The sequence below is a fragment of the Eubalaena glacialis genome, chromosome 11, assembly GCF_028564815.1.
Source record: "Eubalaena glacialis isolate mEubGla1 chromosome 11, mEubGla1.1.hap2.+ XY, whole genome shotgun sequence".
NCBI lineage: Eukaryota > Metazoa > Chordata > Mammalia > Artiodactyla > Balaenidae > Eubalaena > Eubalaena glacialis.
In genome coordinates, this window is record NC_083726.1 from 60,413,817 (window position 1) to 60,440,225 (window position 26,409).

Sequence of the window (26,409 nt, forward strand, 5' to 3'; positions counted from 1 at the left end):
GGTGGGAAGAGGAAAGGAGTATCTGGGCCTCCTCGGATGTCTGACCTGGCTTAAGGTTGGGGAGCACAGTCTGACTGGGGTGATTGGTCCAGGGGGTCGAGGTGGGCATTACCTGACAGCAGGAAACAGGAAGGACGCCCAGAGGAAGGGGGACACGGTCTTCTTGGTTCCAGCTGTGGGGGGTAGGCAGGCAGGCGGACAAGGGTCACCGGCAGGGAGGGGGCAGGGGAGGGGCACTACCTTAAAGGGGCAGGTCTCCTTTGCCCAGGCCTTGCTTGTAACCTATCTCCCCTCCACCTCCTAGGGACACCCCACTCTCCCAAATGCCCAGCTGCCGACCTCTTCATTTTCCCACAGAGAGCAAAGGAGTCCAGTACAGAGTGGTAACATTTATTAGGAAGGAGGGATTCAATTAAACTTCCACATCTCACACACAAGAAACAGACTGTAACCGTCGTTTCTAAAGAGGAGGGAGGGGAGGCAGAGGGCCCGGACTCCCAGGGGACAGGCCGCTTCAGCTGACAAGGAGGGGAGGATGGGCTGAGGGCGGATAAGGCCACTGCTCACCACCCCTCCAGTGAAGTTTAGTGGCTAAAATACTCCTACACACCCCCTGCCCCCCAAAGCCAGCAGCCCGGTAGAAAGCTGTGTTCTCTAGCAGACACCTGGGTTGTGGCTGGTGGCGGGGAGGAAGAATGTCTTGCTATCTCTTGCTGCTCCTCCGGGTTTCTTTGCCATTACTGACAGGGTTGCTGGAGGGGCCAGGAGGGCCAGCAGGCGTGTGGTTGGGCTGGCTTCGGGTAATTCGGGGGGTGGGGGGGTGGGAGGGAGTGTGAGGGGGGTGTGGGCCACCACCAGGACCTGGTGGGGTGCTCAGTCCATTCCCGTTCTGGCTCTCAGAGGCTAGTTGTGGGAGAAGGGGAAGAAAAACTGGAATTAGAGAACTAAGGTAGGCAGGCATCCATCCCCAAGGCCTCCCTCCAGCCCCAGCAGGCAGCACAGTCTCCGCCAAGCACAACTGCACATTGATGCCGTGGGACCAAGTGCAAAGAATGTGAGTTGTAGGAATGGGGCCCCAGAGAAGATGCAATCATCATTTTGGCAGTTGCTACATGAACTGTCGTATGATATTTTTTCTTTCTTTTTAATTTTTTTTTTTTTTTTGGCTGCGCCACGCAGCTTATGGGACCTTAGTTCCCCAAACCAGAGATTGAACCTGGGCCCTCGGCCGTGAAAGCGCGGAGTCCTGACCACTGGACTGTGGGGAATTCCCGATATTTTTTTTTCTCTTTTATCCATCTCTGTATCATTAGGAGTCAGATCTAGAATTAGCTGTTTAGTTCTAGGCTCAAGGACCACCGACAAAAGATCCCTTGACCAAAAGTGACTGTAAAACTGGAGAAGCATCGGGAAAGGAAAGGCCTGAAGTTTCTACCTTAAAATGTAAGAAGGATCTTAAAAAAAAGAAAGAAAGAAAGAAAAAAGTGTGGTGTGTATCACAATGATACATGTTCATTTGGGAAAACAGAAATAAGAATAAGCAAAAACACTATTATACATACTCTCACAGAGTAAGCAAAAAAACTATTATACATACTCTCACGCCCCCAAAATAATAGACAACATTTTTGTGTATATTTTCAGTGTTTGATGGTTTCCTTGAACTACCTTAGCTGTGCAAATCATTATCACCACACTTACCACAGTGTGTTACAACTGTTGTCTGTGGGACTATTTCCTTCACGGACTGCAAGCTCCTCAAGGCAAGTGCTATGTTTTTTCCTTGGCATTCCTCATCTATAAATGCTTGTTAAATGAAGGCAGAGGCCTGCCTCTCACATACATAGGGCGTCATGAACCCTAACCATATCCCTGCTGAATCCTCCTGCTCCATCAGACTAAGATATCTGCAGCCAAAATGGAAGAATAAAGCCCTTTCCTTAATTCACAGAAAAAATGAGGAGTATGTAGAAAGTCATCATTTTTATGCCACACGTTTTTTTAAAAACCTTCTGTACCTGTTAGCAGATGACAAAGCGAATAAACATCTGGCAAATGAGTATTAGGGACAAACAGGCTTAAGTGTACCTTATTTAAAATATTTTTATAAATTATGGAATTATGGAGACCTGAGAATATGTAATAGTCATATTTTCAGTTGAAAACATGGATGCTACTTTTTGTGGTGGAATTAAATGTTGTTATTTCATGGTGTTTCTAAAAAACACCGTGACCCTGAGTGGTTCTGACACAAGACAATTTTGGAAACCATGGTAACTGGGGATGCAGACACAGACTGAAGAAGGGTAGAGGAAGCCTGAAGCCTAGTGTCACAGGGAGAAACATAAGGCATGGATCAGAGGCAAGAGAGAGACAAACACCCAGGAGTGGTAGGGTCAGCTGCGAGATGACCCAGAAGGAGAAAAGAGCAGTAAAAACCAGGTTCCTAAGGAGAAGCCAGGAGACGAAGGAAATGATGTTGGTGAGTGATTCTAATCAAAAGCTGATGATCTGCAGTAAGCCAAATTCCTCAAGAGACCAAAAGCAGGGGCTTCTGAGTTGGAAGAACCATAATCCTGAGGGCCAAGGCCTAGAAGCAGGGCCTTTAGTTTTCAAGAAAGTGGCAACCCTAAAGGGGAACTATTTAATGCTTAAAGACTCCATGCTGAGTCCTGTAAGTAACAGTGTATCAGAACTGATAATGAATCAAAATAGGCAAGGGGAAAAAAGGCAAGGTTCTGCCGGAGAAGAAGCAGAGAGGAACAAGCTAGAATGAAAGAGGGCAGTCTTTGTGGAGAAACTGCTCTCATTTTTGCCTTTGAGTGGTAGTGGCAAAAGGGAGCTCTATCAGTGATAGAAGCATGGCCCCAAATCTTTTCACCCCAGGGACTTGCAAAAGAACTGGGAGAATTGGGTGCAAGAGGATATATTGAGAGAAGAGAGATTTGGAAAAGGGATGAGGGCAATGCATCTTTCCAGGCTGGGGAGATTAGAACTAGGAGGACCAGTGGATGGAAGGAACAGGTTTACCTGGAGAGGTGGCAGGGGGTCCGGTGGTAGGCTGGGGAGCCGTAGGGCTGCTGTCGTTCTGCACCTGAAGGCGCAAATGACACATTCAGACCTTACTCCCTACCATGCTTCTTGGCCTGACCTGCCCTCCTTCCACACATCACAGCCATGGGACTCACCGTCTTGTTGGGTGCCTGCTGGGCACTGTATTCTGGATTCGGCTCACTGAAGTTAGGAACCTCAGAATAAACCATACAGAATCTGCAAGGGGAGAAAGTGGCAAAGCCTCAGGCCCAACCTCTGGGCTACTCTGGAAACCTCAGAAAGGTCCAGGTACAGGACAGGGAATGCACACCCTTATGCTGTCTCCTTGCAAACCTCAAACTTCTCTCCTTGGCCTGGTGCTTCTACATCCCCAGCTCCAAGACAGCACTTACTCTCCAATCTTCTGAAGATCACCCCCACGGCCAGTGTACAATGTCAGACAACCTTTGAACACTGAAGCGTACCTGTGGGGTCACGAAAAGCAGGATTCAGAGTTACAGGGACTGTTAATCTCCCCCGCCCCGTTACTGCCCTTGAATAGCCAGAAGTCACCTGATGGCTTACCCTTTGGTGAGCCGGATAATATCCCCAGGCTGGATCAGGTTGCCCACATCGTCCCAGACGGAGATATTGATGCTGCCAGTTTTGTCTGCCACTTTGCAGGTCCGAACCTCGTGCCCGTCCTTTGTCTTGGTCACTCGGCCTGGAGGGAACAGAACAATGGGGTTGGGGGGGGTGGATGGTCAAATAAATGGGGGTGGTGGTGATCAGAGGGATGAGGTCTAGATATTGGTGGAGTGAGGAAAAAGGTGTACAAACAGGGCAAAGTCAAATCCCTGGGGCAGGTGAGGGAGGGGCCAGCACCATGGAGAGTGCCCTGAGTGGGAAGAGGCCCAAGAGGCACTGGAGGCTTGGATCTGGCAAGAGTTCCATCCATCTACCCTACACTGCAACTCTCCGGGTGGGGGCTAGGAGAGAGACAGGGCGTGAGCAGTCTTGTGGTGCGCCCTGCCATGCCGGGTGCAAGTTAAGAACGGAGGTGATGTTCCCCCCCTCCTGGGCCCCAACCCCGAGAATGCGCGCAGGGGGCCCACCGCGCCAGCAGAGCCACCTGTTTCCAGCACAATGAAGATGAGGTTCAGGTTCTTGAGCCCGGGCTTGATATCCTTCACGAAGGTCTCCGTCGTCATGCTGCCCGAGCCTCAGCACCCCACTAGAAGGGGGAAAAGGGGACGAAGTTTCAACGCTTGGAGTCTTCGCCCCCATGTCCACTTCGCAAGGCCTACCTATCACACTAGGCTGGGGTCAGGCAGCCTCAAACCCTCTAACTCTTTTAAAAGGGTAGAAACGAACTTCCCCAGGGGCTTCCAACTTCAAGATCAGAATTCGGGGGGTCTCTGGATAGACTGCTTCTGGGCTGGAAGCCCCCCTCCCGGGATGCTCTTTCAGTATCAAGCCCCGACGTAGGGAAGCCGACGGAGACGGGGGCAGGGAACCTGGTGCGAAGCCAAGGAATGGAATCTCACTCGCCAAACCCTCCCGAACCCTCATCTGGACAACCGGGGACTCGGTGCATCCTCTCCCCGACCCGCAGCCCACTACCCACCCAGCCAGCCCGCCGTACAGTGCACGCCACTGAGCCGCCCGCAGGGGGAGCCAAAGGCCCCGCCGCCGCCGGATGCGGACCAATGGAACGCTAGAGTGTGAACACTCCCGGAAGTTTCCCCCGGCGGGCCCCCTTCAGCCAATCAGCACCGCCCCGGCCCCCCCACCACCCCGCGTCCCGCCTCCAGTCCCCACCCGGCCAATCGCGATCCGAGATTCACGCGCCTCGAAGCGGGTGGGATTTTAGGTATTAAAGGAGCCCGGGAGAGGGTTGGCTGCGCAAGAAAACACGTGGACCACCAGGGGGCGTCTCAGGTACCAATTTTCCTCCACTTGACTAGGAGAATGCACTAAGAGAAGGCTCTAAGAGTTGTTCCTCCTAGACGTGACCCAGTGGAAAAAGGACCAAAGGTTTTTGGAATCCGGCGGACAAAAGTATGAAACCCGGCTCATCACTTCTTTTCTCGACAGTTCTTCAATACGTGATTCCATTTTGCAGACGAGAAAACGAAGTTATATAAGAAGCTGTGTCTAGCACACAGCAGGCAGTTTCCTCCTCTTCTCCAACTGCTTTAACTCTCATCTTTATTCCTGATTTGGGGTCCTCGACTTTAATGCACTATCCAGCTTGGTCAAGATCTCTGGAAAAAGCAGCATTCACAGCAGAGACAGACAACAGGCAGACTCACCCCCTCCCCCTTTGGAAGTAATGGAATCTGGGGCACCGAAAGCAACATTTGCATTAGACTCTCTCACAGTTTGAAAGGCACCTGTTCCTAATGCACTTATCTCACTAGATCTCAGGGTCCCCTCAGAGACTGAAAAGAGGCCCGAACCTTTAGTTCCCTTTGAGACTTGTTACATAGTCAACAAAAGGCAGCTAGCTCTGTAATATTGCCTATAAACCAATTATATATAAACAATATACGTACATGTGCATTACCATTTGCTTAGCGAATATCCATATCAAATACTGCTTACTATCAGATTAGCCTAAGAGGCCATGTAATTGTAATGCCTTGGTTTGCTTAATCAATCCCTTACCTTCTCCTAGAGGGCTTTAGGCTCCACCTTGGCTTTCCTCGGAGCTCAAGTTCTCTCCCGCCCACACCCCCAGCCATGGTGCTGTACCCTAAGGAAATCAAACCACAACCCGGGAAGAGGGACATTTTATCTCCCTCCTCTCCCCTTAGGTGTTTCAGGGAACTGTACAAGTGTTTGGAAGGCCGACGTAAAGACGTCAGGAGTGCGACTGGGAGAGAGGCGGGCAACCCTAGATCAAAGTTGTCCGGTCAGACACTCCCCCGTTCCCCACCCCGTGGTCGCCTTGTTGACTACATATCCACTCCCATGACCATGAGTCATAAGATCGGGAGGCTCCGGGATGCTGACCACGGCTCTGGAAACGGGAGAGGGACCGGGGAGACGGCAGGTCACTGCAGGCCAGCCTCCTAGAGACGATCTCGCAGCAAGCCGCATCAGCTTTAGGGCACGAACACGTGCACCCCTCCAAAGCGAAGTCTCGCGCTCCGGGAGAGTCAGCCTCCTGCTTTGCAGCTGACGCTCACGCTGGGAAGAACATAGAGCTCTCCCTCCCAAATGGCTATCCAGTTCTCGCTGGGACCATAAAGACTTCCGGTCTAGAGCGGAGGCCTGGCTAGCCTTCCACTCTCCTCGTTGGCCGCTTGTGGCTTCTAGTTCGGGGCTGAGTTAAACAAAGAGGCGGAGTTTGGTGACGAGCTTCCGCCAGGTTGCGCAGCAGCGGTGGGCGGGGCAAGGGATCCGTCCCACACCGCGAAGAGTGGTCGGAACCATCTCTCGTCTTCTTCCCCTTCCCCTTCCCCTCCCAGGAAAAGCTGGGACCCGGCACCCGGGCTATCCCTTGGCCGCTGCGGCCTCAGCTCCAGCCAGGCCTGGGTACGGAGAGTCCAGACCGCTTCCAGGGCGGTGCGTACGGCGCCTGCGCGAGCTCCCACCTAAAAGAGGGTGTGGGAGGGGAGGGGGCAAGGTCCCAGGGGGGTTGGGGCGGGGGTTCGAGCTATTGGAGGTCAGGAGGAGGGATGGGAGTCAAGATGAAAAATGGAGGAAGGGAGCAGTAATAGGGAGGAGTCTAGAGGTGATAAAGGGGCGCTGATGGGTGGGTTGTTGGGGAGGTCCATTGGAGTGGGGGAGCTTTAAGAAGTGCGGGAGGGGGCCTGGGCTGGCTGGAGGACGAGGGGAGGGGGAATTGGGGGAACAACGTGGTGTTTAAATGGGCAGTGATTGACGGGCCGGAAGGGGAGGCAGGGAACATACTGGGGGTCAGTCTGGGCAGGGGCGGCGGAACCTGAACCCCCGCCCTCGAAGCGCCATAGCTTGGCTCCTCTCCCATGCCTTGTCTTTGACAGCCTTGTCTTCCTCCTCCATTCCTTCCCCCCCTCCCTCCCACCCCTCCATGAAGGAATCTCACATTCCTTACATCCCTGCCCTGGATTGCCAGTCCCTCTTCACACACTTCACACACCGGAAAGCCTTCTCCAAACCAGAACGCAGAGGAAATTGAGGATTGGGAAGGAGGGGGCCGGAGAAGGAGCAGAAAGCTGAGAGGGGTGAGGGTGTTTTGCCTGAGGGACTGACAGACATCTTCTCCATTCAGAAACTGACTTCATTCTACCTAGTAGCAAATGTGGCTGTTAGAGACTACTGAATCACTGTTCTTGGGGACTGGGCTGTGGTAGTGATAGTCTAATCCCTTCCTATACAGGTGGTTTTAGTCTGACAATAGAGCAAGAAGCTGATAATGTTGCAGGCTGATACTTGTCCCCAGATAGGAATGGTAGAGAATCTGAGTGATGCAATAATGTTACTGCCCTGTGTGTCCAGCCGACTTTGTGGCTGTGCCTGGTTCCCAGTAATGGGAAAGAAAGAACAGGCTTCTTTCAAGCATTTCCTCGTGGGCCCTCAGTACTCTATATTTATTTTGCAGTCTGTTACTACAAATACCTTACCTATGAATAGCGGTATTCAGTATGCTTTCACATTTATTATGTCATTTGATTTTCCTGGACAATATGTAAGGTAGATAAGGCAGTTATCATTTTCCCTATTTGACAGGTGAAGAAATTGAAAATTACAGAAGGGATACATGGCTTGTTAAAAGTCATACAGTTGGTAGAGCTGGGACCAGAACCCAAGTCTCCTGACTCCTGGTCCTCCTCTCAGTTGAAAAATCCTGTTTTGTTCTGGTCAAGGGAGCAGTGAAGGAGGATTGGTTTTCCCAGGCTGGATAACTGTTTGCTTTCTGAGTCTGGAACTTGTCACTGGAAGACTGAACATAGCCAACAGCACTGGCTCCTGGAAGCATTTCTTGAGGTGCAGGTGCTTGTGTCAGGCTGTTGCTGTTGTCAAAATGGAAGAAGCATTATACTCTCCTCTGTATTATGGACGGGAGAGACAGATCAACTTCCCCCCACCTCCAACTACAGGGAAGAGAAAGTGGATCTGGCCTTGCACTTTTATCCTCTGATTAGTTTTAAAATACCACACTAATGTGTTATGGCTGATGAACATAGTAAACTAATGAGCACGTATACCAGACTCAGGATGAAATGGTCTCTGTTTTATGACTAAAAATCGTCATCCTTCCGCCTGCCAATGCAGGGGACACGGGTTCGTGCCCCGGTCCGGGAAGATCCTACATGCCGCGGAGCGGCTAGGCCCGTGAGCCACAACTACTGAGCCTGCGCGTCTGGAGCCTGTGCTCCGCAATGGGAGAGGCCGCGACAGTGAGAGGCCCGCACACCGCGATGACCCGCTCGCTGCAACTAGAGAAAGCCCTCGCACAGAAACGGAGACCCAACACAGCCAAAAATAAATAATAAATAAATAAAAATCGTCATCCTTTCTAACATAGCCGTTAACATTGATAGATGGGAAGGTGAGGAAAAGAATTTGAATAGTTTCTATTCTGCGTCTGAAGCCTTGTCTCCCTCTACTTAGTTTCATCCTTTTAGTAATGAGAGTCTGGTCAGCTTAATCATACTGCTACCTCTAGTCTTCCCAGTTTCCTACCCTAAAATAATTTCCTCATTCACTGCCTCTTCATTTTTTTTTTTTTTTTAAAGCCTGATCCCCTCAGGAATATTTCTGGACTTGGAAGTAGAATTGCACCTGTACCAACATTCTTGAGTATCTTCTTATGAAACAGTGTTTTCCAAGCGGAGAGTAGGACAGAATTTCTTTTTATATGAAATAATTTATGTGAAAGCACTTTGGAAACATTAAAGCATCATACTGTGCATGTAAGCTGTCATGGCTCTCTGCATTGTATAGCCACAGATTTGGACTCATTGACATTACTTTTAGTTGTATGCACTGAATAAAAGAACCTTTTTCTATCTCAGACAGCTCCTCTTCCCTACCTTTCTTCTTGTCCCTTTCTCTCCCCCTCTCAGCTATGTTTCAATCACCTGGCCCATGCGTGTGATTCCTTAGCTGATGATCTCACTCCTTAGAGGGTAGCCTGGATGCCTAGCCTTGAAACCTGTAGTTCTTAGTGGAGTTGTCTCGTCCTCCTCAACCAACCACCAGATCCAAGTCTGTCTAGTTTCACTGCCAAGTGCAGGTAGTTCTCCTGACTCACCTTTTTCTTCCTTGTTCCTATTAATAGAGTGCTCCTGATTGTGACATCACATCCATCCCCTTGGCAATGGAGCTTGTCACTAGGAAGGAAGACTCAGTCGGAGAATAGCCAGCAAGATGGGTTACTGGGAGCGTCTCCTGAGTGGCACTGAGTGGAAGCATCAGGGGGTTGGAGCCTTGTGAACAGGGAACCTGCCCCCAACACTTGGAAGGTAAAGAGCCTTGATTCAGAATCCCATTCTGGGCTAGAACCCTCTTCTCTGCCAATCCGGGTTCCTTCTGCTCTTGAAAACCTGATTCTCAAAACTCTTTTATGCATAAAACTTTCTGTGATTAACCCACATCAATCTGTTCTTCTTTGCATACTTATGTCTTACATGAACTATTAACTTTTATTTGTTGGTAAATTGCTTAGTAAATTTTACTCTTTTTATGTGTTTTATATCCTGTGTACTCAGTCGTTGGGCTCAAGCCTACACCTTAGTTTGAGGACATGGATTGTGTTTTCTGTTTCTTTTACATGTCTGTACTGGCAAGGGGGCTGTGTATATAGGATGAAGATGAGGTTTGGGGTAACCACACAAATAGTGCTTGGTGCTGGTGACCAAGGGGGAGGTCCTTGCTGGTCTTTGAGGCCTGGTAAGCCTCACTTTAGGTGTTAGAGTTGTTAGTTGGGAGTTCTTGAAGAATTGTGTGCCCTCTGGATTCTTCTTTAAATTGAACCAATTGAAATGTGCTGAAGAAGCCTAACTTAAAAAATCTCCTGTGCTAAATCTAGTCTGGATCACAGCGTTCTGGAATTAAATGGAACTTTAGAGGCAATGAGGAACCTGAGTTCCTAAGAGCTCAGTTCTCTAAGAGAGGGAGTAACTTCACTCTAAGGATTCTACTGCTTAAATGAAAAAGACCACTTTTTTCACTTGGAAAGTGAAGAGAGTTGCCAAAAGAGAGCAAGGCCAGACTTTGCTCTCATAAAGCCAGGGCACCTTGTGTAATATAATTATCCCATAATTTAGCCTATTCTTGTACTTATGTAGAATTTATGTAGTTTCGGATGTTTCATTTTATGTGGAGTAAAGGGAACTGCGGCCCAGAGAGGTTAAGTAACTTGCCCAAGGTTACACACTGGTCAGTAATAGAGCTAGAACTAGGACTCAGGTTTCTAGATTCTCAACTCAGTTTTCTTTTTTTCCAGATCTATTTCTTTATTGGGAGACAGGGAGATAAGATGAAATGTTTTAGGGACACCTGTGAGACACCCTCCACCAGCTACTTTCTTCACCAGGGTGAAATTCCTAGGAGTCACCTGTTTCATTACACTGGGGCAGGGTATGGGGCCCTTTTCCTATGTGTCTGGTGATTTGTAGTAATTGGGCTGAATCCTCAGCCCTCTGCACCTTTCCTGTATTTAGGGCATGGAGGAGAGAGAATTAGAAGGAGACTACAGCACATATACTTGGCTTTTACCTGTATGCTTTTGCCACGAATTGGTGACAGCATGCCCAGTTACTCTAAAATGGGTTGGAGTGGTTGCTGTAATGTTTCTCTTCGTGTGTGTGTGCCTGTGTGTGTGTGTGTGTATGTGTGTGTGTGTGAATGTGCATGGTTTGCACACCTGTACATGGGTTCAAGAAACCCTGAATAAGGGAGGATAAATGTTCAGGCTCCGTTAGAAACAATCTGTTTTGTTTTTTTTTAAATTTATTTTATTTATTTATTTTTGGCTGCATTGGGTCTTTGTTTCTGCACGTGGGCTTTCTCTAGTTGCAGCGAGCGGGGGCTACTCTTCATTGCAGTGCACGGGCTTCTCATTGCGGTGGCTTCTCTTGTTGCGGAGCACGGGCTCTAGGCGCACGGGCCTCAGTAGTTGTGGCATGCGGGCTCAATAGTTGTGGTTTGTGGGCTCTAGAGCGCAGGCTCAGTAGTTGTGGCGCACGGGCTTAGTTGCTCTGAGGCACGTGGGATCTTCCAGGACCAGGGCTGGAACCCAGGTCCCCTGCATTGGCAGGCGGATTCTTAACCACTGTGCCACCAGGGAAGCCCAGAAACAATCTGTTTTGAATTCCTAGCTCTCTCTAGGGGTAGAACAGTGAAAACAACTGCAACAGTAAGTTAAAAGGGTATAGGAAAAAAAAAAAAAAGGGTATAGGAAGGGGTCTAATAAAGTTCTCGCATTTTTATAATAATGCTGACTAGAAATATAGAGAGACATCCCAGTGTAACAGGAAGTATAGCAACATAATTACCTGGTTTGGTTCTGGCCTGTTGGGAATGCAGTTTTCAGTTGGGTTCAGGATGTTCAAATCAGGGAAGTTGGCAGAACTCCTATAAGTCTAAAGGGACACCTCAGTGCTACTTTAGTTCAGCTCTCCAACTTGAGTGAAACCTTCCAAGGCCTTTTCCTATTCCATAACTCAAGGAGAAGATCTAGGAAACTGTGCTTCCAGTGGATGTGGTCACTGGCTGTGACTCTTGAGGTCCCTGTGGTTTCAGTTTTATTAAGGCTTCTGTCCCTAGGGCAGTGAGCGGTTGAGTTCTTGTACTGCATCCCCCTTGAAATGATAACCCACTCCAGTGACAGCCCTACAGCAGTGTTGAGAGTCCCCGAGAGTAGAAGGAATAGTCAAGGAGCCTAGCCTGTCAGCTTGACTGTCTACTTAGGGGCAGGGCAAGACGAGGCAAGGAGCTAGATTCCAAGGTTGTGTATAACCACTTCAACATTTGTTTGCCATAGATGACAAATAGGAAATGCCCTAATCAGAATCGAAATCTAAATTTCCCCTTAATTCTCGAGGCCACACCTCTGAAAGGATATAGTTATAGGAGTGTAGATAAAACAGGAGCATCTCCAAGCAGATAAAGTGGAGGTTTCTATTTAGAAAGAACAATGCCCAGCATCTTTGCAGAGTTTTGTAAACCTTGACTTTATGGTAGGAACTTTGCAACTCCTAAACCTGGCTGGTGGCTTCCCACACCCTATGGCCATCTCTGCACCAACTGAGGCCGTTTCTTTGGGGAAGTTCTCTGCTGTTTCTTTTGGCGATGTAGGATCCCCTGAGACCCTGTTATGATAACTTTTCAGAATTTGTATTCCCCCTTAAGATAACATTGTTAGCACTGTTTTAAAATGAAAGCACAGTGAAGCACAATACAGGCTCTCAGCCTGCTTTCTGCATTGCCCCATAGCAACAAGGAAGAAAAGGGTATTGTTTTAATTTTTGCCCCTTGCTCTAAAGTAACTGATTTTTTTTTTTAATAACTTTATTTATTTATTTATTTATTTTTGGCTGTGTTGGGTCTTCGTTTCTGTGCAAGGGCTTTCTCTAGTTGTGGCGAGCGGGGGCCACTCTTCATCGCGGTGCGCGGGCCTCTCACTGTCGCGGCCTCTCTTGTTGCGGAGCACAGGCTCCAGACGCACAGGCTCAGTAGTTGTGGCTCACGGGCCTAGTTGCTCCGTGGCATGTGGGATCTTCCCAGACCAGGGCTCGAACCCGTGTCCCCTGCGTTGGCAGGCAGATTCTCAACCACTGCGCCACCAGGGAAGCCCTAAAGTAACTGATTTTTAAAAATAATTAAATCTTGCAGAAATATATAACATAGATCAAAAGTATAATCTCAGCATCTAGATTTTTAAAATGTGTACACTACATATACCACTTAAAAAAAAAAAGTTTTTATAAAAATGGGACCATACCGTACAAAATGGGACCATACTATCTTTGCAACTTGCATTTTTCAATTTGAGAGGCAGTTTAGCACTGCAGTTAAAGGCTTGAGCTCTGGGGCCAGTCTGCCTGGGTTGGAATCTGTCTCCACCACCTGTTAGCTATATGATTTTGGAGAAGCTTTTTAACCTTTGTGCATCTGTTTCTCATCTGTAAAATGTGGATCATGGTAATGCCCACCTCACAGAGTAACTTATAGAGTTATTTTAATAATTAGTTGAGTTAATATACGAGAAATGCTTAGAATTGTGGCTAGCATATAGAAATAATAAATACTGATTTAATTATTATTTAATTGTATAAGTAAAACATGATCACTGTTTAAAAAAAAAAGATAAAAGAGGAGGAAGAACTAAAAAAGCAAAACTGTGAGGGACTTCCCTGGTGGCACAGTGGTTAAAAATCTGCCTGCCAATGCAGGGAACACGGGTTCAAGCCCCGGTGCGGGAAGATCCCACGTGCCGCAGAGCAGCTAAGCCTGTGCGCCACAACTACTGAAGCCCGAGTGCCTAGAGCCCGTGCCTGCGCTCTGCAACAAAGAATAGCCCCCGCTCACCACACCTAGAGAAAGCCTGCACACAGCAATGAAGACCCAACGCAGCCAAAAATAAATAAATAAAATTTAAAAAAACAAAAAACAAACCGTGGGGCTTCCCTGGTGGCGCAGTGGTTGAGAATCTGCCTGCCAATGCAGGGGACACGGGTTCGAGCCCTGGTCTAGGAAGATCCCACATGCCGCGGAGCAACTAGGCCTGTGAGCCACAACTACTGAGCCTGCGCATCTGGAGCCCGTGCTCCGCAACAAGAGAGGCCGCAATGGTGAGAGGCCCGCGCACCGCGATGAAGAGTGGCCCCTGCTTGCCGCAACTAGAGAAAGCCCTTGCACAGAAACGAAGACCCAACACAGCCAAAAATAAATAAATAATAAATTAATTAATTAAAAAAAATAGAATCTAGGCAATAAAATAAAGTCTAACCTTTAAAAAAAACAAAAAACAAAACTGTGAGTGAAATTAAAAGTACTGATAACACGGGGAATATAGCCAATATATTATGGTAACACGGGGAATATAGCCAATATATTATTATAACTCTAAATGGAGTAGAACCTTTAAAAATTGTGAATCACTTTATTGTACACCTGTCATTTATATAATATTGAACATCAACTATACTTCAATTTTAAAAATATGGAGAAAAAATAAAAATAAAAAATAAAAGTACTAAAATTCTACACTTAGAGACAGCTTCTCTAATATATATCCTTCTAGATGCTCTCCAATATAAGTGTGTACACACATAAAATTTTTTAACAAACATGGCACTATAGTATATATAATATGTATAAATGTTATTTTACTTATATATAAATAATGAATAAATTTAAATAATCTAAATAAATAAATATTAATAAAAACAAATATATCTAAGTTATATTAACGCTACATTGTATCCCATTTTATGGATGTAAGGAATTATACTGGATATTTGTGTCATTTCTGATTTTTTTTTTTTTGCTATTATAAACAATGTTTAGATAAACAACCTAGTATATTGTTTTGTACACTTGTGTAATTATTTCCTTAGGCTAAGTTATTGGAATTAGGATTGCTAGGTAAAAGGTAAAAAATATACTTTTTTAGGACATTGGTTTTTTGTTATGATTCACCTTGATTAACTTTTTCTTGCAAGAGTACATTTTTTCCAGACCTTGCTATAGTATATTACATGTTATATGGGTATGTTGTATATGTTATATGACATAAATGACATATATAGTATATGTGACATTGAGTATTTTGGACATGTTTTTTGATTTGATCTTAATATTGATACTTTCACAATTTAGGATAATTATAAATTTATTTCTTTATTTGAATATTGAGTACACACACAGAGAAAATCTTTTTCAAAGGTACAAAGGGATAACTGAGGAAATTAAAATTTTCCCCCTGTTCCTGTTCCTTAATGACCCTTACTCAGAAGCAACCACTGTTGGCAGTTTCCTATATATCCTTGTGGAGAGTTCCATGCATATGAAAGCATAGTCACATACGTATTATTTTTGGCACATTTATGTGGCACATCACGGTGGCACATTTACATATACTATTATATACCGTAGTTTTTTTCTCTTAGCAGTGTATCTTGGAAGACTTCATACCTGGTTCATTTTAAGGCAGCAATAATTTTTTTTTCCTCTGATTGATTTAATAGCTATTGTAGAGAAACCAGATTACAATTTGTTTATTTGAGGTAGATATTGTAAAGTCAGCAGTTCAACAGGTGAATTATGGATATTTGGTGATATTTTTGCTATCATGTAGAGGCTGTCTCAGGTAGCACCTATTCTTGACTCTTTCTCTTGTGCCTTCCTTTCATCCCAACTCTGTGTGTTTGTCTTGATTATGAGCGTGGCGGTAGCTATCATCCAGAACAGCACTAACCAGTGTCAGGTTGCATTAATTGAAGTAGAGAGGAAAGGTGGTAATAGTCCCATTGTGTTCATATTGGTCAGTCCACAGGTGAAGCTCCGGGTACCCTGTTTTAGGGGGACATAGGCACTCTAGAATGCTATGGGAGATTTGAGTTTAGGCTAGATATTTCTCATCTGTGCTCCTGCTGCACCCTATCTTGACCTTTCCCTGGACTGTCTAAGCACAGGGTGAGTGACTGTTGGGTACTGTGGAGAGGATTCCAGCCCTGGGATGTTAAACCAGATGGTCTCTTATGGTCCATTCTAACTCTCAATGCAAAAATAAGACTGTCTGAATCAAGTCAATAGGGAAAACTTCTGGGTGTGATCAAATTCTGTCATCTTTTATTCCTGAACTTCAAAAGTAAAAGCATTCCTATACTTTTTACTCTTAAGTAATTTCTAAATTAAAAAAAATATTTTTCCGTATTTGTGGAAGACTGTTTAAAGTTGAATTATGACAAAAAAAAATGTATGCTCAATAAAATGTTTGATAGTTAAAAATAGAAGAAAAACATTATTCTTAGTCCTACACCTAAATAAAACAATTGTTATTTTGATAATTCTTTCTGGTTTCTTTGTGCATGGATTATTTATAAATATATACGTTTTTAAACAGATCTGTACTCAAATTTGTGCCCTACTTTTTTCAGCTATTATTGTATCATGTTACTGTATATTCTTCATAAGCATCATTTAAAAATAGATATGCTATTCCGTCAGATGGGCTTACATTACCATAATTAAGCATAACTATACCTTCACTGTTCACTTAAATGAATAAGTGATTATCTGATTTTTAAAAGTTTACGGGTGTGATTTTTGAAAAACTATCTGGACCTCTTTTAGTACCATCCCTTCTTTTTTCCTGCTTTAAGTGTGTCCCTCTTCCTGTTTAACATAATTCCAGATCTCCTTCCTACCTTTTCCCCAGTGACCAGATTCTCTCCCGTCTTTACTTTTCCTTCTTCACTAGTGCTTTCCTCTCAGTACATAAACATCCTCAAGCCTTTCTCATCATAAGGAAAAACACCCCTACACAACCCACTTCCTTAGCCTCCAGTGCTGTTCTAGCTGGTTCTCTCTCTTTTCCTTCCTTGGAAATCAAGCTTTCGACAGGGTTGTCTTCAGTCCCCATCTCTCTGTCTCACCTGTTCACTGTGAGCCACTGCAGTCTGTCTTCCACTCCCAATGCCTCACTGAAACTGCTCGCCACAGTGCCACCCAACTCCGTGGAACCTCCTTCTGCTGTGGTGTCCACAGTCCCACATCCTGGCAGTTTTTGCTTTTTTTAATCTGACTTGTGTTTGCAGTTTTTGACACTTCTTTTTCCACTAAGCATTCCACTTCCTTAGCTTTTGTGTGTGTGTGTGTGTGTGTGTGTGTGTGGTAAAAAACACATAACATAAAATTTACCGCCTTAACCATTTTTGAGTATACAGTTCAGTAATGTTAAGTATATTCACATTGTTGTGAAACAGATCTCTGGAACTTTTTCATCTTGCAAAACTGAAACTCTACTCATGAAACAAGCATTCCCCTTTCCCTCCCCCTCCCTACACCCCCAACTCTCGTAACTTTTGTGACCATCTTCTCTCCAGGATTTTCCACGATTTTCTCTTATCTCTGGCCAATCTTTCTCAGTCTTTTTTTGCAGGCTCCTTTTTGTCCCCCTTTTTAAATGTCACTGATAAAGTATTTTGATGCACTGTTGTTGGTAGTGTAAATTGAAAAGGCCTTTCCAGAGTATGTATGGAAGTGTCTAGGAAAACAAATAGCAGGGACACCATTCAGTGCAGCAGTTCCACCTCTCAGTGGAATCTGTCCTAGGAGAGATATTTGTTCTTGTGCTCCAAAAAATCTTGTTACAAGGGGTGTTAATTGCAACATGATTTGTTTCAGGGGAAAAATTGGCAATCAGGCAAACTTCAGTCATGAGAGGGTAATGGCAGAATATGTAGTAATCAAGGCTTAGACTGGTGGATTGGAAATTCTTACCACTAGAATATAAACTACATGAGAAAAAGAACCTTATCTGTCTTTCTCATACGTGAATCTGTGGAACTTCCCTGGAGGTCCAGTGGTTAAGACTCCGTGCTTCCACTGCAGGGGGTGCGGGTTCGATCCCTGGGGAACTAAGATCCCCCATGCAATGTAGCACAGCCGAAAAAAGAATCTGTATAGCAAAGAAGGGCAATTGAAAGAATGAATGTTCACCAAGCAATGGAGGGGGAGAGGAAGGTGGGAAGAGAGGCTATATTCTTTTTTTTTAAATATAGATTTATTTATTTATTTTTGGCTGCCTTGGGTCTTCATTGCTGCTCGTGGGCTTTCTCTACTTGTGGTGAGCGGGGGCTACTCTTCGTTGTGGTGTGCGGGCTTCTCATTGCAGTGGCTTCTCTTGTTGCGGAGCACAGGCTCTAGGTGTGCGGGCTTCAGCAGTTGTGACTCGCGGGCTCTAGAGCGCAGGCTCAGTAGTTGTGGTGCACAGGCTTAGTTGCTCCGTGGCATGTGAGATCTTCCCGGACCAGGGCTCGAACCCGTGTTCCCTGCATTGGCAGGCGGATTCTTAACCACTGCGCCACCAGGGAAGTCCTGAGAGGCTGTATTTTTTTTAAATGAAAATATAGTCATATATACTTGTGAAAAAAGAAAAACTGAAAAATAAAGCAAAGAGTCAGTGCTCCCCAGCGTTCTATAGTCTTCAGACCAACCCTCATTTTCTGTTTTCATTCTGTATACTTTCCCTGTGTGGCCTCTGAAAACCCATCAGCTACTACCTTCAGGATTTCTACTTGGAATCTCAAACTCTACATGTCTAAAACTAGGATCATTATTTTTTTACCCCATCCAGATCTTTTTTTTTTTTTAATTCTTATATTGGTAAATAAGAATTCACCACTAATTATCCAAGGCAGAAACAAAAGAGTCATCTTTTTATTACTTCCTGAACCAATATAGATTCAGATTCCTTCTTTTTAAATTTTTATTTATTTATGTTATTATTATTATTTTTTTGGCCACGCTGCCCGGCTTGTGGGATCCTAGTTCCCTGACCAGGGATCGAACCCGGGCCCCCCCACAGTAGAAGCACAGAGTCCCAACCACTGGACCGCTTGATTCCTGATTCCTTCTCTGAAATGTCTTGGTTTGAGCCTTTATACTTTTTCTTAATCTGAATTTTTACAATAAACTCCTACAAAGGTCTCACTTTCTCTCATCTTCCCTACCCCCTATATTTTCTATACAGCTACCAGAATCTGCCAGTCTAAAACAGAAAGCTGATCATGTCAATTTCTTAAAAATCCTTCAGGTGTACACACACTTAAAGAACCTCCCCTACAACATTTATACTAATTACAAAGGAAAAAATAATAACTCTTACAGTAGAGAAACGTGATAGACAGCACTTAACCAAAGGGTCAAAGTTAGTGTCACCAGGAACAGTACAAATCAACATTATGTGCTCCTGATATGATGCATTGAGAACACAATGCCACTTCCTTTGTATTTTTGCCCAAAATGAAACCTGAATTTAATCATGAGGAAACATCAGACAAATCCAAATTGAGAGACATTCTCATATACCTGGTGTGTATTCTTAAAAATGTCAAATTTATGAAAGACAAAAAAGATTTAGTAACTTTTTCAGTTAAACGATTAAAGAAGCTTGACAATTCAGTGCATAACATAATTCAACATAATCTTGAATGTTCTTTTGCTAAAGGAGATTATTGGGACAGTTGGAAAAATTGGAAAAAAGGTTTGTAAATATAGTATTACATCAATGTTAATTTCCTGATTTTCATAATTTTACTATCAATATATAAAATAATGTTCTTTTTAGGAAATACAGTACACAGTAAAGTTATTTAGGGTTAAAAGCATCAAGTCTACAGTTTACTCTTAAGCAGTTCAGAAAATTTTTATCCATCTATCAATGTATATATACAGCAATGATAAAATAAATGTGGTTAAATGTTAACATTTAAGGAGTCTGTATGAAGGATATATGGGATCTTTGTAAGTCTGAAATTGTCAAGATAAAAAATTAAACCCTGTAAATTTATGTCAACAAAAATCCTTCAGGTACTCCCATAGCTTTCAGATTAATTCTAATCCTAGTGTCCTAGCGCCTTCATTACTCCTAATTTAAACCATCCCTCTCCAAACTTCTAATGCTGTATGCTGTCTCTTTGTTGTTGTTTGAGCTAAGATTCTTTTGGCTGTAAGATACAGAAGCCCAGGGACTTCCCCGCTGGTCCAGTGGTTAAGGCTCCGTGCTCCCAATGCAGGGGGCCTGGGTTCGATCCCCGGTCAAGGAACTAGATCCCACGTGCCGCAACTAAGAGTCTGCACGCTGCAACTAAAAGATCCTGCATGCCGCAACTAAAGATCCTGCACGTGGCAACGAAGGTCCCGCTTGCCACAACTAAGACCCGGTGCAGCCAAATAAATAAATAAATATTTTTAAAAAAGGTACAGAAGCCCAACTCAAAGCTTAAGCAAAAAGAGGATACACAGGGTGTCTCACAGAAGCCAAAGATAGGAAGGCAACTAGGTCTTGGGAACAAACCAGTCACTCTGAAGCCTCAGGACTTTCCAGCTCTCATCCAGGCCTTTCTCACTGTGTCTGTTTCAGTCTTTTCTTTCCCTCTGTAGATTTGTCTTCCTCAGTCCACATGACAGGCAAAGAAAGACCAACTCATCTTTCTTGGTGTCAAGCTCAAATTCTCAGAGATAGGATCCGTTGGCCCTGCTTGGGTTGCGTGCTCACCCTTGTCCCAGTCAGCTGCTGCCTAGGTTAAAGTCTCAGTACTAGTGAGGCAGCTTCTCCTGGAGCCATGTGGATGAGTGAGAAAGGGAGTAGAATTCCTAAAGTGAACAACGCCATGGTCTGCACTACAGCTGTCAATAGTGGAGGTCCACAGGACAGTGACACTGGACTGCTCTTGGCTCTCTTACCACTGTCCTCATTGTTCAGTTCAGTGAGTTGCAACAAGGAGAATCACAAGGGGCCTTAGTTCTGGGTTTCACATTTCACTTTATGATGTCTTTAATATTACCCTTCATATACTCACTCTAATCCATTACTGTTGATGGATTATTCAAGGGAATGTTGGCATAGGAACAGAAGGTTAAAGGTCTGAGGAGAGACAAATAGATGGATATCCCTATTTTAGAGGAAGATAGCCAGACCAAGGTGGTTTAGAGTGTCAATTTCAGAGGGATTGTTAGTAAGCCCAAGGCCCTGAACTTAGGCCCTAGAGACGGAGGAACAAGAATACAGAGAAATGGTGGTGATGGAGGTCAGTGTAATTGTAGCAGTGTCCTTGGGTATTGTTGTTCCTATATAAAATGGGTAAAGAAAGATAAGTGGTTCCAAAGTGAGCCTTGTGATTTCTTGTCTCCATTAGCCTATATTAATCAGGATTTTTGTCAGTTTAAAGAGATAAAAACCCAGCTCAAACCAGCCTAAACATAATAGGGAACTTACTGACTCATGTAACTTATGTTCAGAAAGTGATTGTGGCTTCAGGCATGGCTGAATCCAGGCCCTCAAATGATTTCACCTGAATTTGATTTCTCAGCTCTGCTTTCTTCATTATGGCGTCATTCTTTTTTTTTTTGGCCATGCTGTGTGGCGTGTGGGATTTTAGTTCCCCGACCAGGGATTGAACCCGTGCCCCCAGCAGTGGAAGCGCAGAGCCCTAACCACTGGACCACCAGGGAATTCCCAATTATGGCATCATTCTGTAAGTAGGCTGTCCTCATTAATGGCAGAGATGGTCACTGACCACTCTGAATTGTACATCCTACCAGCTATGCAAACCCCATGAGAGCTCCAATAGAAGTCCCAGGCATCTCTCTCACTGTCTTAGATTGGGTCACATGTCCACTAGGAAACAGGTTCTGATTCCTAAAGGAAAATTGTGATGCTGTTTACAGAAAATGGGATGTTAGGTAGGCAAAATACATGTCCACTGTACTCTGCTGGGAAGCTCCCAGTTAAAGCAACATTTAATCACACCAAACATTTTACTGTTTTGTAAAGAACTGTGCTTGGTGCTAAATTGGATGTAGCACATGAGTTCCTACTCTTAAGGAATTTTTAATCAAGTAGTAGAAATTAGATACGTACATAAATAGGGAATTCCCTGGCGGTCCAGTGGTTAGGACTCCGCACTTCCACTGCAGGCGGCACGGGTTGGATTCCTGGTTGGGGAACGAAGATGCTATGTGGCTTGGCCAAAAAAAAAAAAAAATGTATACCTAAATAATGGTTACTCTTGTGTATTGAGTGCCTAATATGTGCCAGCAGGCATTGTGCTAAATGTTTTATATGTATTGTTTCTTTGAGGGCAACTCTGTGAGAGTCACTTCTATTATTACTTATACCAATTTTATCTGTTTAAAAAGCCACGCAGGCTTAGGAAGTATACGTAAGCCTGCCCAAGGTCACACAGCTAATGAGTAGTAGAACCGGGCATCTAAATCCAGTCAGTCTTGACTCAGTCCAGTGCTGTACTTTAGCTTGCACTTGACCTATCAAGGCCTCTCTGCATAATTTTTGGCGTGCCACGAAGCTTGTGGGATCTTAGTTCCTTGACCAAGGATCAAACCTGGGCCATTGCAGTGAAAGCGCCGAATCCTAACCACTGGACTGCCAGGGAAATCCCCCACTCCCCACCCTTTTAAATTGAACAGCCTGATTCTAAATTCCTGAGAACTACATGGTTGACTCAGCTCATTTTTTTCAGGACATCACAGCTGATGGCTGGTCTGTAGATTGTCTGCCCTTATATCAGGTGCCCATCCTTGCTCCAATTAGCCCACTGGCTGGATGTCCACAGGGGAGTTTCAGTTACTGTTCAGTGATGTCTTGTTTGGGTTTGACCCTTAGGAGCCCAAAGAAGGGGCATGGCAGCCTCGCTGCTCTTTGAGTCTTTGTTCTCCTGAACTTCCCTCCCATCACCACCACCTAAATTCAGACTCTCACTATTTCTCTCCTGCCTAGATGTTCTTCCTGTCTCTAATCTCACCCCTGTTTACAGAGTGATTCTAAAAAAGAACTTTTATCACATCATTCCTTTTAAGTCTTTCAGTGGCTCCCCATAGCCTTCAGGATAAAGTCCAAACTCCTTACATAAGACTTCTCATGGTCTGGTGCCTTTCCAGCCTTGTATTTTGACACTCCCTCTCTTGCACCCTTCAGATCAAACTTTTTCTGAACCACTTACAGTTGCCTGAACTCATCATATCCCCTCTTACTTTTTTTTTTTAATATTTATTTTAATTAATTATTTTTGGCTACGTCGAGTCTTAGTTGCAGCACGTGGACTCTTCAGTTGTGGCACGCAGACTCTTCCTTGCGGCGTGCAGGCTTCTCTCTAGTTGTGGCACGTGGGCTTCAGAGCACGTGGGCTCTCTAGTCGTGGCACATGGGCTCAGTAGTTGCGGCGCGGGGTTAGTTGCCCCAGGGCACGTGGGATCTTAGTTCCCCGACCAGGGATCAAACCTGCGTCCCCTGCATTGAAAGGCGGATTCCTAACCACTGGACGGCCAGGGAAGTCCCCTTCTGGGCTTTTAAATGTGCTCTTTCATGTGCCTAAAACCCTAATGCCCCACCCTGCCCTGGCTCCCCCCCGCCCCCACACACAACCTAGCTAACTACTTGCTCGTCCCACTGGTGTCCTGGAAAACTTCTCAGCCTCCCTCTCCTTTCGGCCTGGGTCAGGTATCCACATCTCTTGGCCTCATAGTGCCCTGTGTTCACCCTAAAAGCATTTATCACTTCATATTTTAAGTGTATATTTATATAAAATCTTTTCCCATTAGAATTAAATTTCTTGAGTCAGCTTCCCCCCGCCCACAAACGACTGGCACATAGTAAGTTCTCAATAAATATTTATTGGACAAATGAACGAATCTTGGCAATGAGATCAAGTTGGCACATATCTGTAATCTTCTGAACTGGCCTCTTATTCCTCTGTTGTTCATTCCAGGACCTGGGTTTCAGTGATGAGACATGGGGTATGATGTAACCCGTTTCCAGGGGGATGTTGACGAAGACCTTATCTGTCCTATTTGCAGTGGAGTCTTGGAGGAGCCAGTCCAGGTGAGTCGGTCTGATGGCAGGTTTGGTGGGGCAATAGATGGCAGTGGAGCTAGTACAAAATATTCAGGGACTTCCCTGGTGGCGCAGTGGTTAAGAATCCGCCTGCCAATGCAGGGGACATGGGTTTGATCCCTGGTCTGGGAAGATCCCACATGCTGCAGAGCAACTAAGCCTGTGCGCCACAACTACTGAGCCTGCACTCTAGAGCCCGCGAGCCACAACTACTGAGCCCACATGCTGCAACTACTGAAGCCCACGCGCCCAGAGCCTGTGCTCCACAACAAGAGAAGCCGCCGCAATGAGAAGCCCATGCACACAACCAAGAGTAGCCCCTGCTCTCTGCAACTAGAGAAAGCCTGCGCACAGCAACGATGACCCAACGCAGCCAAAAATAGATAAATAAATAAATTTATATATATGAAAAGAAAAACATAATTGGAAAATTCGGAAATTAAAAAAATATATATTCATAGGAAATGGGGCCAATGGGGAAGTCACTGTGTTCAGGCCCCCCTTCCCCCACTCCCTGCACTCCTGACACACGCAGAATAGAGGTTTGGTGCGAAGGAGCAGTGGCGGCTACAAGAGGAATAGGGCCTTCCAGAATCTGTCTAGAGGTGGACACCACAGAAGCGCAGTGGTTCAGATTTTCTTCAGAGGTCACTGCGAGACTTCTGTGCTGTAAAATGGTCAGCTATTTGTTTCTGTCCTCTTGACAGTTGTTTGGTAGCTTCTTTTTCTCTTCAGGGGCTCTGACTAGGTTCCATCTTCCTACCCATGACTGAACTTCTGGACTCTCCTAATAAGTTCTCTCTTCATTTTCATGATGCAGTGTTTCAGGTAATCAGCCAGTCTTCCTGCAGGCCTGCCTACTGTTTAACAAATAGGAAGTGGGGAACTGTGTGAACTGACCTAGTTTCTCCCTGGGATTTACTGAAAAAAAAAAGTTTTTGATGCAGCCATGTACTCTGCATTTTGATATGAAAGCTGCCACCTTCACTAGGTCATTTCTCTACCAGCTTTGCCAGACCAGAGATAATTGTATCTTCCTGGGGCAAGTATGAGGAGAAGCTCATGATTACCAGGCAAGTATAATGAGTGAGATGAATTCTTAACCGTTGTATTCATGGGACACCATTCTGCATGGTCCTTATTGCCTATACTCTGTAAATACCAATTAATCCTCTGCCGCTCCTGGCTAGCTGGAGATAATCCCATTTTCCAAACCAGAACACTGGTCAGTGAGGTCGCATGACCCTTCCCCCACTCACTGCTAATACAACTCCCTGGGACTCCCCTTGATTCTTGGAGTTTATTCTTACTCTCCAGTTTTCAACTACCCAAAGGAGAACAGATGCCTGAGCTGAATGAAAATCAGACTGCATTCCAGTGGCAGCTAGCCCTGGACCATTAGAAGCAGATTGGCTGGGTGTGGAGCAAGCTCTCCTGGTGGTGTCAAGAGGTCATGGGGTATGTCAGTTCCCTCCCCACCCAGGGGCCTTGTCTGTTTTCTAGCACTATCATTTGAGGTGAGTCACATGTGGAGAAGTCAGTGGCAGTTGGTGACTAAGGCAGAACCTCCCCCCCCCCCCACCCCCCACCGACTCAGGCTTTACCTTCTGAGAAGCAGGCCAGGTTCCAGACACATTTCCAAGGGTAGAAAGCCTCTGCTAGGGATGCTGATTTCCCTGCATCATATTTATTTATTTTTTGAATAGATAATAAATTCATATGGTTCAGAAATCAAAACAGTATAAAAGGATATATGGTGACAAGTCTTGCATCCATCTTTGTCCCAGTCCACCTAATCCCCCCATAGATAACCATGTTTATTAGTTTATTTGGTACCCTTCCAGTGTGTATGTGGGCAGATACAAGCAAGTATGAATGTACATGTATATTTGCCTACCTTTCTTACACAAAAGGTACCGCATTCTATATACTTCTGCAGGGGTGGCAGGTTTAGATAGGAAGGTCACAAAAGAGGTTCAGTTGAGCTGAGATCTGAATGATAAGGGGCCATTCTGGCAAAGGGGAGCAGCAAAAGCCAGAGACAGGAATGAGCAGGGTGTGGACAGGGAACAGAGAGAAAGCCAGAATGGCCTGAAGTCAGTGCTGGGAGCATGATGTGAGGTGAGGAGAGGCCAGAGGCACGGGGCCAGATCAAACAGAATTTTATAAATCTTGAGCAGGAGTTTGGATTTATTTTAAGTGTAATCGGAAACCATTGTAAAATTTTAAGCAGGCGAGGAATATGATCTAGTTTGCCTTTTTAAACGATCACAGCTGCTGAATGTAGGATGGATTATAAAGAGGCAAGGTAGAAGTAGGAAAACCAGTTAGAAGACATACTTAATAATATAGATGAGAGAAGATTGTTTGAACTGAGTTAGTGGCAGTACAGATGGGGAAAAGTAGACGAACTGAGGATTTTTTTTTTGGAGAGAGGGTCTATAAGATTTTGAAAAGAATCAAATATTATGTCTTTAAGTGAAAAATAAAAATGTACTGACAGTTGGATTAATGATATTGAGAATGACTTATTTCCTTATGAAGCCTTCCTGTGTTACAGTCTTTGGTGTCTGTGAGCATCTTGAAGGCAGAAACTGTCTATCTTTTTTTATCTTAAGCACGTAGCAAAATGTTTGGGACATAATAAGTGCTCGAGTCATTCATCCATTCATCAACATCTAGTGAGTGCCTACTGTGTTTGTCCCATGCTGGAGGCCAGATTGTGTCTCCACAGAGGCCAGAGAGTCCTCTCTCTTTGCATTATCAAGGAAGTAGGCTGAAATACGATCTTTATGAAA

General features: G+C 45.0%; 2 protein-coding genes across 12 annotated transcripts in view; one reads left to right on the plus strand and one right to left on the minus strand.

Annotated features, from left to right (window-relative positions):
* Positions 1-125: 125 nt before the first annotated feature.
* NABP2 (nucleic acid binding protein 2) lies at positions 126-6,297 on the minus strand. Of its 6 annotated transcripts, none has more exons than XM_061206533.1 (8): positions 6,157-6,297; positions 4,166-4,267; positions 3,619-3,757; positions 3,447-3,518; positions 3,189-3,270; positions 3,031-3,094; positions 666-903; positions 126-173 (listed from the first exon to the last, which is right to left on the minus strand). In XM_061206533.1, exons 2-7 carry the CDS (start codon positions 4,242-4,244, stop codon positions 704-706), a joined length of 636 nt encoding a protein of 211 aa, XP_061062516.1. In that variant the 5' UTR covers positions 4,245-4,267; positions 6,157-6,297; the 3' UTR covers positions 126-173; positions 666-703. The 6 variants fall into 6 exon arrangements, with proteins under 6 accessions (XP_061062516.1, XP_061062511.1, XP_061062514.1 ...); XM_061206528.1 differs by having other exon boundaries at positions 6,052-6,296; XM_061206531.1 differs by lacking the exon at positions 6,157-6,297 and adding an exon at positions 5,704-5,991.
* Positions 6,036-26,409, plus strand: part of RNF41 (ring finger protein 41) — a 26,448-nt gene continuing 6,074 nt past the window's right edge. For 2 of the 6 annotated variants that reach the window (XR_009702657.1, XM_061206521.1), the window contains exons 1-3: positions 6,038-6,606; positions 9,308-9,491; positions 23,487-23,599. Coding sequence is in view for 4 of the 6 variants with exons in the window: in XM_061206521.1 (XP_061062504.1) it covers positions 23,510-23,599 (90 nt within the window). In the remaining 2 variants the exon portion in view is untranslated. Of the gene's footprint in view, positions 6,607-8,298; positions 8,576-9,307; positions 9,492-23,486; positions 23,600-24,928; positions 25,070-26,409 lie in introns of those variants that run through there. The other 4 variants (XM_061206522.1, XM_061206523.1, XM_061206524.1 and 1 more) reach the window with 4 other exon arrangements.

Coding starts and splice junctions, on each gene's coding strand:
- NABP2 (XM_061206533.1), bottom strand. CDS start 4,244: ATGACGACGGAGACCTTCGTGAAGGATATCAAGCCCGGGCTCAAGAAC. Junction 3,758..4,165: donor CTTCATTGTGCTGGAAACAG/GTGGCTCTGCTG, acceptor TGTTCCCTCCAG/GCCGAGTGACCAAGACAAAG. Junction 904..3,030: donor ACCCCCTGCCACCTCTCCAG/GTAAACCTGTTC, acceptor TCCCACAACTAG/CCTCTGAGAGCCAGAACGGG.